Source organism: Schistosoma mansoni (genome assembly GCF_000237925.1).
Source record: "Schistosoma mansoni, WGS project CABG00000000 data, supercontig 0170, strain Puerto Rico, whole genome shotgun sequence".
Taxonomy (NCBI): domain Eukaryota; kingdom Metazoa; phylum Platyhelminthes; class Trematoda; order Strigeidida; family Schistosomatidae; genus Schistosoma; species Schistosoma mansoni.
In genome coordinates this window covers 47,688-64,733 of record NW_017386057.1, presented here as the reverse complement: position 1 = coordinate 64,733, position 17,046 = coordinate 47,688, and the positions used below count along the sequence as shown (strand labels likewise).

The 17,046-nt window shown below is 32.0% G+C and overlaps 1 protein-coding gene and 1 non-coding gene across 2 annotated transcripts in view; one reads left to right on the top strand and one right to left on the bottom strand.

Moving 5' to 3' along the window:
* The window catches only part of Smp_126240 (titin, putative), a gene marked incomplete at its 5' end in the record, with an annotated part of 158,616 nt that overhangs the window by 133,328 nt on the left and 8,242 nt on the right, over window positions 1–17,046 (bottom strand). Inside the window, 9 exons of the mRNA XM_018796675.1 lie at window positions 22–271; window positions 3,793–3,950; window positions 5,056–5,217; window positions 7,706–7,808; window positions 8,636–8,882; window positions 10,265–10,352; window positions 12,091–12,289; window positions 14,627–14,712; window positions 16,030–16,250. Of these exons, the coding sequence (XP_018646836.1) occupies window positions 22–271; window positions 3,793–3,950; window positions 5,056–5,217; window positions 7,706–7,808; window positions 8,636–8,882; window positions 10,265–10,352; window positions 12,091–12,289; window positions 14,627–14,712; window positions 16,030–16,250 (1,514 nt within the window). The remainder of the gene's footprint in view (window positions 1–21; window positions 272–3,792; window positions 3,951–5,055; window positions 5,218–7,705; window positions 7,809–8,635; window positions 8,883–10,264; window positions 10,353–12,090; window positions 12,290–14,626; window positions 14,713–16,029; window positions 16,251–17,046) is intronic.
* On the top strand, window positions 3,416–3,481 carry Smp_tRNA_01952_Gln_TTG.1.1. Its single transcript has one exon. It is a non-coding gene (tRNA).

Genomic DNA, 17,046 nt, shown 5'->3' with positions numbered 1-17,046 from the left:
AATAAATTAATAAATTCTTACTTCAACTTTTTCACCTTTATGATACCATGAAACAGTTGCTCTTGGATCGGATACAGAACATTCAACTGTTAAATCTTTACCTCGAACAACTTCAGCTGTTTTAGGCAATTTTTGATTAAAATGATATGTATGCTTTTTTTCTTCAACTTGTATTGTACAAGTTGTTGAAATATCATTACATTTACAAGTATATTTGCCTACATCTTCCATAGCAATCTTTTTGATTTCTAAAGCAAATTCATTACCTTCTCTAAAAGTAGAAAATAATTATACGTTTAATTAGGTTGAGAGCTAATGAATATAAACAATACATTTCATACCTTACTGAGCAAATAAAAAGTGTTAATTTCAGACATATCAATAATTGAGTCGAATCAAATCACATTTACAAAGTGGAGAAATTTGTAAGTAACCATATTCATTCTGATCATGATGATTTTCAGAATTGCAAGCTACTATATGACTGGATAAATAAACTTGAAAGGAATACATGAGAAGTTTATTAAGGCATATCGCATTTTATGTCCCATTCAGTCAGATATCGTCCTCATCTAAATTGTTGAATCGATATTAAGTAAGAGGTGTCTATATAAAAGATTTCAACAAAAATTACTGTTGAAAATCAAGTGATTCACGTCTAACTTTTAGTAACGATGATGTACACGTATTTCAGTTTCAAACGGGTATTGCATGGAAAATTGTTTTTTTTAATACTCAATTACTTTTTATTAATCCCACTCTATAAAGTGTCTTTATTATAAACGTTTACAAATAATAAGACAAATTTTAAATATTTTGAGTTTGGAGTAGTGGAGATTGTTGAATTTTATTACCATGATGAACTTGCCATTGTTAGACAATAACGCCATTGGATGCCAACTCGGTGGCCTAGAGATTAGGCGTTTGCGTGAGATTGAAGGTCACTGCTGAGAAGTTCCATACTAGGGCGGAACGGTCATCCGATGCTCCTAGATTTTCAATGGTGGTCTAACATTGCTCGGCCTATGATTTCAATGAAATTTTAAATAGCCAAGTGATAAAATCCGTTTATAATATATTGAGTAATTGTTTGATTGTTTGGAACTCAAACTAATATTTCATGTCATGCCATCCTTTGAGACTAAACTTTTGATAGGTATAATTACGCATAGAGTTAAGAGATATTTTAGTGTGATGTTGATACAGAAAAAATGAAAAGACGTTAAGGATTTTTATCTCTCTCGAGATATCTTAAGGAATGTCCAAGATTTTGTATGATGCATTCAGTATAACAAAAATCTCATATTCGATGTATATCGTGGTTCAGGTTGATTCTTTCTATATTTGTGAGTCGCATGTCGAAAAAATTGTTGCGTGAACCAGTGTAAATAAAAACTATTTAAAATGATTGAGATTCAAGTATTACTAAATTCCTTTACTTACAATGAAAAGACATTTTAAAATTGATATTTCTGTCACGAATAAAGTTCTTAGTCAAAATATCAGAGGTTAGTGAGTAAGCTCAAAAGACATTTCGCATGAAAACTTCAAGTTTACTCCCAAGTAGTTGAGACCCTTCGATTTTAGTGTGCCTCATAAGCCTTAGGAAATATTTATATTAATAATGAAAAACCTGTCAGTTACAGGTAAACTTACATTGAACAGAATGGCCAAAATCTGCATTTTCATTTGAGTGAATACATACTACTTATCAAACACGACATTGTCTTCACTTAAATCAGTAAATTTAGATAAAAATTTCAGGTATAAACTAGGCTGAACAAGTGGACATATCATGAATTAAGCTAACTTGAAAAAATCCAAGAGCTTTTCGAAACTTAAACTTATGTCATTTCCAGTTGGCAGTATATCAATCAATATAAAAAGATCTTTGACTAACCACATATTCAAGAAAATAAACTATCTAAACATAAATAACAGTATTGATAAAACAGATCTTGGTATCAAGCATTCATATTTTGTGTCATTAAAACAAAATTCCCTATGTATTAATTCACTTTTTGAATTCCTACTAATAGTATTGTTTTGGAAGAAAACAAAATTTAAAAGAATCATCTGACTTTTTTACTTTTCACTTATCATTTTTCAGTTACACTAAACATATCATTGACATTTATATTGTTTCCCATGTAAGTATACTGAATTGATATTACATGATTTGTTGCATTAATTTTATGTGAAAAGAAGGGGGTATAAAATTGGTTTGATAAGAAACTAGAATTATTTGTGATTTATTTCTGTTAACTTTTCAAATCTGAAAATCAAAGTTTATAAAGATCGAAGGACGGTACTACTGATTAATCACTAAATAACGATTCACATGGTTCTTATTCCCGATTTGCATTAAATATATGCTAGATACGGATAAACGAGATGTCAAGTTGTACCGCATAGGTAAATAAAAAGAAAGTCTGTGGTGTGATCTGTGCCAGTATATTATACTTAAAGTGTGCAATACGAAAACACTGTGGATGTTTACTTATTGATATACTTATGGGTCTTCTGATAGAGATCGAAGTGATATGTTACTTATCGTAAGGTGTTGTCTTTACAGAAATTGTCAGAATAATAGACTACGTTTAAAGCAATAGATACTGCATCAACCTATTTGTTTGAATGACGAACGAATGACTGCAAGAATATCTGATTCTTTGAGACACAGCCGATAATAACTAAGAATAATTATCGATATGGTTGTGTTTAGTGGGCTTCATAATCAATTCAAATTTTAAAACAAGACATATTAGAACAAGGTTAGTACTGCGATATATGCTACTTATGTTTGCAGATATATGTAGTATGTAACACCAGTCGGAAGTAGGATGTCTGCGAGCATAAGTTTGAGAAGATTAAAATGAAGAGAAAGGAGAAGGAGACTGAAAGCAATCTAGATGATAACAGGAATGAAGGGACAATGAAGCTTGTAAGAGACAATTCGAAGATGTGCAAATGATGTATTTGATGTATGATTTTCACATTTTATTAAACCATTTTGTGGTTGTACATTAGACAATTAATTGGTTTTCCCCCACTTGAGTGTTCTTCCACTACATTACCAGTATGATCACATTTATTATATACTGTGTTTATTAGTGTCATAAACTCCCAATACTATTTTACCCAGACATTTGCAATAAACATCGATGTATAGACAAGTTAATGCATTTGACGAAAACGCAGTAACGGTCAAATTTTTGCCTGTGAAGGTTTGAAGTATATCGGGTAGATCCCAGTGAAAACAAATGACGTGATGAAACGAAGTCACTTTTGAATCTTCCCATCGATGTGTTAGGACTGCAACTGGTCAGTCTCTAATTGGCATATGTGCATACTGTGCGTATTGCCTCAATATACCTTAATCCACAAGCATGGTAAGCAAGTGGCTATCAGGACTCAGTGGCCGAGTGGATAACGCGATGGCGTTTGAAGCGAGGGTACTGGGTTCGAGTCCCAGAGTGAACATCAACTCTGAGATGCAGGCACTTCCAGCTGACGAGTCCCAAATAGGACGAAACGCGCGTCCTGGATTCCACTGCTAGTCACTATCCATCTCTGCTTACCATGCTTGTGAATTAAGGTATATCGAGGCAATACGTACAGTATGCGCATATGCCAATTAGAGACTGACCAGTTGCAGTCCTAACACATCGATGGGAAGATTCAAACAAACAATACTAAGTGTAGTCACTTTTGTTATCAATATCACCAAACTAGTGGATAATTGTTTAATTTATGCCTCATAAAATAATATAAACTATGGTACAAACTTACTGCAAGAAATTATATTTTGGTCCCTGAAATATTTCCAACTTGTTTTTATACCAGCGAAATTTAGATGTTGACTTGCAGAAGGTACACTTGAGCAATGCTTTTAAACTACCCTCTTTAATTTTTACGTCTTGTAACTCTTCAACAAAATATTCTTTTTCCTGTTAACAAGAATCAAAGTGGTAATTATATTATAAAAGTCTGTAAATATTAGAGGAAATGTTAATCATCTTTTAAAATTGCGTGAGAAACGTTAGTGGCTTTTATTATGTAGATTACCACTTTTGTCAGTCAGGGACATGCTGCAAAGATTTACTCTCAATTTGAAAGGACAAGGATATTACTGAATGAAAGTTATTTACTAGAGTTACAGGTGCGATGGTGAATTATTTGGGTGTTTGCATGCTATTTCGGATACTATACGCTTATGTTTGTGATATTCTGTAACAAATGACTAGATAGTTATCAAAACATTGTGTATTTTACTTTTATTATCATAAGTTAGATGATTTTGAAACAGAACATTTTATTTTTTAATTAGAGTTAAAACCGAAATTATTCAACTTTTCTAAATATTTTAGTTCGACTGGTTGACCACACTTTTATTATTCTAAAAGTTACCCGTTTAAGTTCATTTATCACTCATGTTTTCTTTTATTTTCAGCGAATGAATAGTACAATTTAAATAATTCTATAAGTAATTATTATTATCAATTCAACTGGTAATAAAAGACCTAATTGTTGAATTCGCGCGCGAGACCGAAGGTCCCGGGCCCGAATCGTGGATGTGCACTGCTGGGGAGTCTCATACTGGGATGGGACGGCCGTCCAATGCTTCCAGGTTTTCCATAGTGACCTAGCTTAATTCGACTGATGAATTCAACTATTAAATCGCTACAATCTCCACAAAACCTTTTTTCTGACAGTAAAAGATTTATTAGCACATTGAAAAACTAGTTAAAAAGAGGAGCAGTTGTAGCCTGAATAAAATACTAGTGACTCATCTAACTATGGAATTAGGTTAAATACGTTTGAATCCTAAAGGTACCATACACCCGATCAGATTGTAAACATGCATAGCTGTTTTGTGGCAAGAAGTTTCCTCTCAACTTTCTTCAACTAGCTTAATCTAAGGTGACTACCAGTCTTAGATCATCAAACAGAAATTAGACACATAAATTTATATTATGATCAATCTATTCAGAATAAGACGTATGCTAAAATTATGCACCAACATATGACAGATATATATGACAGTCCACTCACAACTTTCGGTGTCTCTCGATGCTTTAATCCAGCAAATCCAGGGATTGCATCAGCCAGTGACGTTCTCCGATTAGTCATTGAATCACGTCTAGCCTGAAGTGATTGTTCCAAAGCCTTAGGATCCAGAAGACCTGGCTTTTCCTGTGAAGCGCGACGATTAAGCTGTTGGACGGATAAAGAATACAATGATCAGTTTAAAAATGTTTCTCGTTTACCAAAGGTTTAACAGGAAAGTGTGAGAATTACAATCTTCGGAATACCAAAAATCTTATCATGTCAGCCAGCCATGATGGAGTGCTGGTCCACTAAACATAACTTTAATAGTCTTAATTATACAAGGCATGCTTCCAAATGTTTCTACTTTCAGAAACGTCTGGTTTTCATTACAAAGTCTCATGGATAAATAGTACAAATTTTAATAAAAATTAATGAGACGTTTGTTATCTCAGATAATTCAAAACTGTTTGGTTTTCGATTACATGCTAATTATTCAGGACAAAATAAACATTTTCAGATGTCAGAATCTTTTTATATAGACAGACATATGTTGGAAATATAAGTTCTAAAGTATATTTATGAATGGTGATCCACTGACGAAATAAACTGATGTACTTAACAACACAAACGTGATTGTTCGGATTTAGAATTGTCAGTAACAGCAACTAAGAAGATATGTAAATTCAGCTGTTCACCACTACTATTGCTATTTGTACTAGCTATACCAAAACTAAAGAAAACGATAATTACACTTTATCTACCTGCTTATATTCTATTTCCGTATACAAAATTTTCGTCTTCTTTATACGTAAGTATCATGAATGCGTAATTACCCCGTTAAATTTTTTTGGTATAACATCCACCTATCTACCTGACTGACCTCAGGGGTATACTCTGTTAGTCTTGTGAATTATGTATGGAAATTAACTGAAAACTAAAAAAAATTAAACCTTTGAAATGTATATTGTAGATATGAGTCTGGTTAAATTTAAACTGGATCCTAGAATAATCTCTCTTATTTTATTTATCTAAGGGATTGCTGTTTAGCTTTTTTAGAAAAAAGAAAACATTGTATGCAATCATAATAATAAGTTTATTGTTCTTTTAAACAAAAACCTGAAATTGTTAAAAAATAAATAAAACTACTATCTAGGTTGTTTATTATTTAATTTATTTAAAGATAGATAGAAGCTGGCAAAGGAATCGAGGACGTACGTTTCGTCCTATTTGAGACTCGTCAGCTGGATGTACCTGCGTCTCGGAGCTGATGTTCACGTCTAGCTGACAAGACCCAGATAAGACGAAACGCGCGTCCTGGATTCCACTGTCAGCCACTATCCATCTTTGCTTACAATGTTTGTGAATTAAGGCAATATTGAGGCAATACGCACAGTATGCACATATACCAATAAGAGACTGATCAATTGCAGTCCTTAACATCAATGGGTAGATTCAAATAAACAGAACCAGGTGAATTTAATTTATTTATTATAGAATGTAATAATCGAACACTAAATTTATTTCAAATTTAATAACAAGCTGAAAAACATAGATAATTTGATTAGTTTTGAAAAGGTCCAAAATGTAGTTTAGTTTAATGTTCACAGGTCAGTTTCTTTACCTTTTTAGATATTCTTTCTGTGTTTCTACTTGTAGAATACTGACGTTTTCTTTGTATATACAAAATTTTATTAAAAATTAAATGATAAACTCTGTATTTATTTTCGATATGTGAATGTGTATTAGAGCAAATGTTAATTTAAATTACTTCGAATCATCTCTATTTAATTTTATTACATAATCAGTCAAATTTATGATGTTGTATTTATTTGTTGTTATAAAAGTTTACGCCGAAACAGATTTACATTAACTATTCCTTTTAAACATCTATAAGACTGAATAGATTGATCAGTTTACTAATGTTATGCTGAAATGATAGGTACAGTTAAAATTACAGCATTTGTAAAACTAAGATAACTCAAATGAATTAAATAAGTTGGCAGAATCCTGAAGTTATAGAAATTAATTGTTGTTTCAGCTATTAGACATGTTACTTGATATGAAATAAAAGACTTTATATGAAAATATAAACATTTATTCATAATAAGCAACATTGAGGCAGTCCGCACAGGACGCACATATGCCAACAAGAGACTGATCAATTGCAGTCCAAAATAACAAAGGTAAGATACAAGTAAACAACACCAACTGAATTTATCCATAATTTCTCATTATCTTAAAAGTTTAGATAGGTTAATGAGGTATACATGTAAAATGTATTGTTTGTCTAAGCTTGGTATCAAGAAAGTAACTACAAATTGCACCTACCAATTATTTTCGTATCTCTAAGGTGCTCATAACTTATTGTTTAACTGAATTATTTAATTTGTCTATTTAATCGATCTTAGACAATTGACTTTTTTTAAATCACAGATTTTCAGTTCGAACATTTTTAGTTACAACGAAGAATTTATACCTGAATTACTTATTTTTAATCTAATTAGTTTAAATAAATAAGCGAATATGAAATCTTTTTAAAACTTCTCATCTCTGTTTAATCAAATATTTCATAAAAACACAATTGAAGCACCTATATAAACTTTTAATGAAATCTATACATTAATCTAAAACTTTTCAAAGCTAATTTACTTACATATTCTTCCTCCTTTTTAACAGTTGATGAGCGTCGACTTCCTTTGTTTGAAGGTACATGTAATTCACCAACCTCATCAACCTCTTCATTTGCTTCATCATTTCTTATAAGTAAAATGAATAGAAAATATTTTGAAAAATGAGTTTATAACTGAATACGTCAAATAAGCTTATGAGTTTATGCGTTTATTAAAATCAGTGTTAGTTAGGCAGAATGAGGAAATGCGAACCACCGGCCATTGTCTGTATTACAATAAATGCAACAAACAGCATATGTTCATCATTGCATACCTAAATCTTTCAGTTATTAATTATTCTTAGTTTCTACTTATATGGCATAGATAATAGACTTATAATTTATAAATTATCCTAAAGATGTTTTCTAATGAACTGGAACATACAGTTCGCGTCCAACTAAGAAAATTGCTCACTCCTAACTAGTTTCAGATTCGATAACTGATTGGAAGGGATGAATAGCCAGCTAACAATAATGTTGTTTGAAGCTCACATATACTTTATGCTGAGGATTGTTTAGCATAGTATATCATCCTCTACAGTAGTTATAATCCATAGCTGGTATTTTAGGTATACTCAGTAAAATACTCGATTTTAACTGATTTGGTTATGGCTTTTAATATTGCCAGATAAATACTAGCTAAAAAACTTCTAAAGTATACAATTCAATGAAAATATTTTAGGTCATGTATGACTGAAAAAATATTTATTTGAAGTGTACAGTATACAGTAACTAAAGTTCTTGGAAATATGATATTGGTGTAATCTTTTCGGGTAAGTAATTACTTAGGTTGCTTTCTGAAATAAAATCTATTTAAGAGTTTAGTTTTAACAATATTGATATCAATATCAAATTCGTATATTAAGTTAACCAATCAAAGTTAATCAAATATGTTATAAATTAAATTTTACTTACACTTGAATGACTGATAAATCAAAATTTCCTTTATCACAAATATTACCATTTGCTAACAGTTGAAGAGTATATGTACTTTTATCATCAATTTGTACATTTTTTATTGTGATTATAACTGAATGTTTTGTTGAATCTACTCGAACAGTACATCGTTTATCAAGTGATAAATCAGTTCCATTTTTAAGTACCTTAGCTTGTGGAGTCACTGAGCCAACTGAATAATCTACTGTCATTATAAATGTTCGTCCTGTAATTTATGAATAAAAAACAAGTATTTGGATAATAGTAAAAATGATTATAGTGTTATAAACTAAAGGTTATAGTTTATTTTCTATCGGATTTCAAGCCGAAATGTAAATACATTGTGTGTGCAGATTGAGTTAACCGTAAATAAGTTCGCTTTGTTACTCTTATGTTAAGTATCTCACGCTTATACTCATCTTTCTATTCCTCTAACAAAAATACAACAAAAACTGTCGTAAGTTAGAAACATAACCATTTAGCTTCACTCGAATTATTACTTAAGATTATAAGATATTAGATAATTACGTTATCGAATTTTAAAAACTATTTAGAGTACTCAAGATTCTGTGAATTTGAACCCACGATTTAAAATCTGGCTATTGTCTGATATCTGTTGACATTCGGGAGGACTAGAAATCTGGGCTAGCTGTACGTGAGCTGATGGCTAATAAGCTATGAAAGTTAATTCACAAATAGTTGACAGTAAGCATATTTAATTCTATTCAATATTCAAAAAGAAATTTCTTTCCTGGAAATCTACATTCTGAGATATATATATATTTACCTGTACGTTCCAATATTAAACTAGTTTCTTTCAATGTGCATTATTATTGTATATTAACTGTGAGTTACCATAACTGATACATCAATACACGAAATATTAGAAACAACTAATTAAATATCAATAACATTTAAAGTGTAAAAAACATATGAATGTGGTATGACTCACCTAATTCAGCAGTCTGGCTGTTTAAGTATCCTACGATTTGTGGAAGTTTGACTTTAGGATCTTTAGCTGAAAAGAAAGATTTATATTTGATCAAACATCTGTGAACATAAAACATATTTTAAAAAGTATTACAAATCACCATGTGCTGGTGTATACATTCGTTGAAAATTCATAGTAGATTCAAACCTGGAAGTGGTCATAATGAAAACTCCAAATATTAATCGTGATGATTGGTATACCTGTTCAGAAGATCTTCAAGATAAAATCTTGATTGTTGCTGATAAAACCATGTACAAGCATTTCTAATTTTGATGAACAACATATTTAAAAACAGATAACCAAGAATCAAACCTTAAAACGACTATTAAAGAACACTCTCAGTACACGAAAGATTCTTTTACATAAGTTCCAACCCTGAATATATAGACATCTACCTGGTACTATCGCATAGTTCCTCACAAATGTATTTGTATTAGGTATTAAAAAATAGGGTAAGTATCATAAATTCACATCCCTGAAAAATTTCGAACAGAATATGTTTTTATAGCTCTCGAATTTATTTATTCCCTTTTTGTACATAGTTTTATTGTAAAACCGACTAGAATCAATCCTACAAATTAGTAGTTTTGAAAACATTAACTTTATGTTTGACATACGTGGTACTTTAACTGTAATTGACTGTTGTACTTTACCAACACCGTTGAAAATTTCACATTCATACAGTCCAGAGTCTTTTTCGGTTAGCTGGTATAAAAAGGTAGGAAACAATAATAATAATAATTTACGTTAAATTATGTGAGCTTGGTCGTTAAACATGTCATAGTTTTTCACGTATTTGTTAGTAGTTTTACCATAAGTGTGTACATTTCACTCTAAAAGTATAATTAAAAGTTTAAATTGTCATATTGAATGAATTTATGGCTGTTGTAACACATTTGGTAATGAAACTACATTATAATTTGAATTGAAGTGAGTTCTAGTCTTATTGTGAACATCAACATTAGGACGAGAGTTTATTCAGCTGATATATCCCAGTTTGAACACAATGAGTGTCAATAACTTTACCTCTAACTATAATACAAATTTAATTTTCTTCAAACTTGTTATATCGATTACTTGAGTGTGTATGCTCTATTGATATATGAACGTGCTAAGACCTCAAATAAGAGAGCAGTGATTTTATTGATTGCACAATAATACACAAAAGCTTTATGAGCAGTCTTGAGTACTACTCGGTCCTACTATCTGCCTAACCCAACCAGTTAAGTCCAGAACACCAATAACAGCCTCTGCAATATGAATCATTGTTCACAAACATACTGGGTTCATATACCAAACAAACAGACCACATCTTACCATAGAATAGAAAATAACATTTGTACAAGATTTGGCCAAATGTGGCTGTGAATAGGGGGAAAGTAATCAATAGACTAATGATAACTCAAGAATCGTATAATAATAGTTCAAAGGTCAAAATAAAGCTTGTGATAAGAGGAACACGAATATGAATAGTTTAGCTACTTAACAATTATACAATAGGAAATATACACATTACATTGGTCCATAAATAGTCCTCAGAGTTACCATTCATAATTCACCAGGGGACATAACAAAACTCTAGCTTCTATATCAAATTTTTACATTTTCATTGGTGACCAACTTGAATTCCCATTGCTAAGATTTTAGATAGATTTAGTTGAAAGCATATGACTGAACAACGAAAAGTAAAAACCCGTAGTAAAAGCTAAATTGCTAGAATTTAAATTTTTTTCTTTAACTTTTACACATATCAAACTGAGCAATATCAACATTTTTCAATTGGATTCCATTACTCACAAATAAACAATACACAATAATTTGAAGTCAATAATGTTTCTTTGGCACCGATTTGATAGACAATAAAGATTATATGTCATTGACTTCTACCAACCAACCAAATGTTCTATTAAACAGTTAACCCATGTATGTTAGTAAAATGAACAACATTAGTGAGTCTAAAACCTTATTTATAATGTTGACAGAGTTTAGACAATTCTTTTTATAACAAGCTTAAATTACTTACAACCATGTGTTCATCATCAAAGATCTAACTTTGTTTTTGGTTGTAAACAAAAAGGAACTTTGTTAGATATTAAACTACTGACAAAAAGATGAACAGCTATTCGAGTATATTTATCACCTCGTTCATCAGCCTTATACGAAACATTTCTAAATAATGTATCACCTTCCATTGAAGTATTTCAGGGACGGTCTGCTAAATGAATATAAACGACTGGAACTTTAATTTTAAAACCAATCAACTGTCATTATTTAAGTTCTTGTGGTAATATAAAAACAATCAGAGGTCATCAAAGAACTTAAGTAGGCAGGCTTTAATAAAGATTATTTCCAGTAAGTATGCGATACAGAAACAGATTTAAAGCAGATTGAAGTTATATTAAAATTCAAATATCCAGATTTTTAACACTATACGAAAACCTACATCATTAATTGTGAGACTCATTACATAATTTCTGCCTTCCATTGTACATTCCGAGCTATAGCGTCCTTCCACATTAATACTCTTTCCTGAATGTGACCATTTTGCTTCTGGAGGATTCCCAGAGTCTACACGGACCTCAAGGAAAGCACGTTGATTGTTATCTTCAAAACGAATATTTGGCATTCCGACAATCTTAGGCCTTAGAGTAAATTCAACAAAAGGAGATGAGGAACATTACTTAGAAAAAAAAGAAATTTCTATTAATAAACATGGGAGTCAACAAAACTGAGAATAAACTTATAGACTATTAGAAATGAGCAATTCATTAATTTCAGGAGCATTTATTGAAAATATAGCATATTCGTTAAACTACGTCCAAATGTCAACGAATATTAGTTCTACTAATAAAATTTATAAGAATTGGGGAGATGAATCCTTGATACATCGTTTTAATGAATATATTCAAATTTGGCGGTTTTAGTTCGGCGTTAATATAGTATACCTCCTCCTTTAGCCCTATGTGGGTTACTGATGGTCCCAAACCCACGTAAACGAGGAGGGTTGGACATGGAGTCGGCAACCTCATCCCGTAGAATACAACCTATCTAAAAAGGCACTAACCATAATAAACAAATTAAACCATTTAAAATCTGCTCTGGGAGGTGAAGGAAGAATTATGATGCCTCATAGTGAAAACTGAAATTATTCGTAAGTCACGAGGTCGATGCCCCTTCTAACAACTAGAGCAACAATTTTTATAGGTACATGGAATGTTGAGACAATGTGAGAGATCAGGAGGACCAATCAAATGGCAATGGCAATGAGGAGATACATCTTGGTGGTGCTCAGAATAAGTGAAAACAGTTGGATCCAAGCTGAACAGGAAAGGGTGAATTCGGAAGAGATGCTGCTGTACTGTAATCATGAAGAAGAAAATGTTCCACACACTCATGGAGTTGCACTGATGCTGCTTAAAAAGGCACATAAAGCACTTATTGGATGGGAATCTCATGGATCCAGGATAATCAAGACATCCTTCAAAATAAAGAAGGAGGAGATCATAATGAATGTCATCCAATGCTATGCACCCATCAACGACAACAACGACGACAATAAAAATCAGTTTTGGAGAGACTGCAATCTATCATAGAGAAGTGTCGAGGAAAGGACCTGACCATCTTAATGGGAAATATAAACACCAAAATAGGAATAGACAACAGTGGGTATGAAGATATCATGGGACGACATGGACTGACTGGGAGGAAACGAAAATGTCGGAAGATTTTCAAATCTATGTGCATTCAACAAATTGGTTATAGGCGGTACAATATTTCCACACAAACGCATACACTAGGCTACATGAGCATTTGACAGTGTAGATGGTAAAACCTTATGGAACCTCCTTCGACACTATGGCGTACCTGAGAAGTCAGTCAACATCATACAGAATCTATACGACAGACTTCAGTGCAAAGTGGTGCATGGAGGACAGCTGACAGACGCGTTTCAAGTAAGGACCGGCGTCAGATAAGGCTGCTTACTCTCATCCTTTCTCCTTCTTCTGGTGGTTGACTGGGTTATGGAGACCTCCACATCTGAGGGAAAGCACGGAATACAATGGACAGCTTGGATGCAACTAGACGAATTGAACTTCACAGATGACATAGCTCTTGTGTCTCAAACACACAAACAAATTCAAGGTAAGTCAGTTTGTATAGCAGCAGCTTTTACATCAGTAGGCCTCCACGTACACAAGGGAAAAGGAAAGATCAACAAATACAACACGGGGAGCATCAGCAAAATCACACTCGATGGAGAAACTCTGGAATAGATGGAAACTTTCATGTACCTGGACAGAAACATTGATGAACGAAGAGAATCTGATGCAGGCGTAAATTCAAGGTTTGGCAAAGAAAGGATAACATTCCTACAGTTGAAGAATATGTGTAACTCAAAACAACTGTCGACCAATATCAGAGTCCCAATCTTAAATATGAACGTCAAGACAGTTCTACTGTACAGAGCTGAGACTTGGAGAACTACTACAACCAATATCAAAAACGTACAAGTATTTATAAACAGTTGTCTACGTAAGATACTGAATGTCCGTTGGCCGGATACCATCAGCAACAACCTGCTGTGGGAGAGAACAAACCAGCTTCGAGCTGAAGAGAAAATTATGACTTTAATCCTCCCAGACTCCCGGCATCCAGAAGACATTTGATATGTTTTCTAGTTTGTTATTTTACTGAATGAGTTTTTTTAACACTTCCGTAAAAACCTGTCTTAAGGTTAAAATTGTCATACAAGAAATCCTACATAGTATGACTCTTATCAGAGAGGAAAACCTAATAGTTGTTTGTCAGCATTTAATTCTAAAAACATTATATCAGAGTTGATTGACATTTACGCTTAAAAATATCCTTTTTCGTTAGCATATTTATTGCGACATTAATTAAGACTAAATAAGAAACAAGAAGTTTCAGAAAATCAAAATTCCTAAATGTTCACGTAATAAAACGGAATATCTACTTACATTTTTACCTCCATAACTGCAGTCGCATCACCTGAACTATTTTTGGCGGTTAATTTGTATGTGCCTGCATCTGCATTCATAAAACTCTGAATAAATAAATATATTTAATAAAATGTTAGACTGTATGTTAGAACTTTAATCATAGCCATTCAAATTCCATGTCATAAATAATTTATATATTTACAAACTTTAATTATAAATAAGAACCGTTAGATTCCGGCTCCGTGGTCTAGAGGTTAGGCTCTGGCGCGGGAGACCGAAAGTTCTGGGTTCGAATCCTGAGGTCATTGTCGTGGATGCACATTGTTGGGGATTTCCATACTAGGATGGGATGACCATCCATGGAGGTCTAGCCTTGATTGACTCCTGAACTCAACTATTCAATTACTACAATCTCCACAAACCCCTTTTCTAATAAAATGAAAAAAAATTAACAGAAAGGGGGTTTTGTGGAGATTGTGATAATTTAGAGGTTGGATTCATAAGTTGGTGGTGGTCTAGCTTTGATCAACTCATGAATTCAACTATTAAGTGAAAATTGTAAATTTTAATACATGTTTATATATTTCATAAACTGTTAAGTTTTTCGAAACGATTTTAACGACAAAATTTCTGATCAAACAATAGATATGCACAATTGAATAAATCTTCTTGGCTTTTCTTTGATTAAAAATTTCCTTAAGACGGTGAGAATCAATCGATTAGTTCGTAATTAGCAATCAAAAAGCAATAAATTAAAACTCGATTCAGTCTTGAATATCAAAAACAGAATGATGGAAAGGTTTCATTTAATTAATATATATATCACTCACTAATAAAGTACATGGTATATAACATAACAAATTTGCCTAGTGGATAACACTTTAGAATTTAAGCTTCAGTAAAATCACCAACAGACTCATTTAGTTGGATTAATTCGTACCTATCTGACCTCCCACTAGAGAGAACCTAATGTATCATGCAATGTTATTGATTAAAAGTACGGTTCTACTAGTCGAAGTATTCGGAATGATTGATTTGTCAAGAGAAAATTCTGGATGGATGAGTTTTTATATTCCCTGCCTTTAATACGATGGAAATAATCTTAAAAGTTATGGGTGAATAAATTTTCACCTCGGTGCATTTGAAGACCTCTGTCTGAAGTATACTATCTGTTGGTTGATGCTTTGATGTCGAGTAATATCGTAATTACGATTTTAAGTTATTTATTAATTATGATTTGAATTTTATGGATGGATAAAGTATATTTATTATCTAACTTTGATGAATTTCATTTGGACTCACACATAAGTCCATAAAACTGAAAAAATTAAATTCAAATGAAATTGACTAAGCCGTTGCCATAGTAAAATAGTTATAATTCATTAAATTATAATAATTGTTTCAATATTTAAAATACTTACAATTATTTTTAATGTATTTAAGAATACTGCACCATCTTTACTCTCTTCTATTTGATATCTACCTGGTCTTGCTTTAAGTTCTTTCGTATTTTGATACCAAGTAAAAGTAGGAGCAGGATCTGCACTACAACGACATTCTAAAACTACATCACGTCCTTGATTATTTTGATATATTTTCGGTTTTTCAAATACAGGTCCTTTTCCTGCTTGTTTTTGATTTGCTATTAAGATAAAATAAAATTGATGCTAAGTATAGTTATATAATAAATATACTTTATATAATCAACCTTCATACATGATAAATATGTTTATTCAGTTGAGATTTCGATTAAACAAACAAAAAGGTTTACACTAGTTGTTTAACTTAGTTTATTCAACGTAATACTTAGAATTAAGTATGCTCATTATTGCTTATTAAAAAAAACGAATTCTGTACAGTTTGATGTATCCCTGGTCATGTCCAGAGTGAGGATAAACAAATATTTCAAATAACTAATGAAATCATAGTAAAATAAAGTGTTAATTTTAAATCTTGAGTAGGTAACGTAATTCAAACAATTTCTTCTCATTGATATATGTAAGTTTTATTGTTTAATTTAAAAAGTAATTTCTATGTAAATTTGTTAGATATAAAGAATTATTTAAATAAACCTATAAAACGGGAGGAGAATTAAACTTTTTATAAGGGACAAATATTATAGTTGAATTCATGAGTTAATTGAAGCTAGACAACCATGGAAAACATGGAAGCACTGGACGGCCGTTTCGTCCTAGTGTGGGACTCCTCAGCAGTACGCACCCAAGATCCCGCCTTGCAAGATTCGAACCCAGGATCTTTCAGTCCCATGCGCGAGCGCTTAACCTCTAGAACCACTGAATCGGCATCCAACGGTGTTAATGTCTAACTCCGACAGATTCCAGGTTTTTCATGGTGGTCTAGTTTCAATTGACTCATGAATTCAACTATAAAATTACTAAAATCTCCACAAAAAAAACCTTCATTGGATAAATATAAGT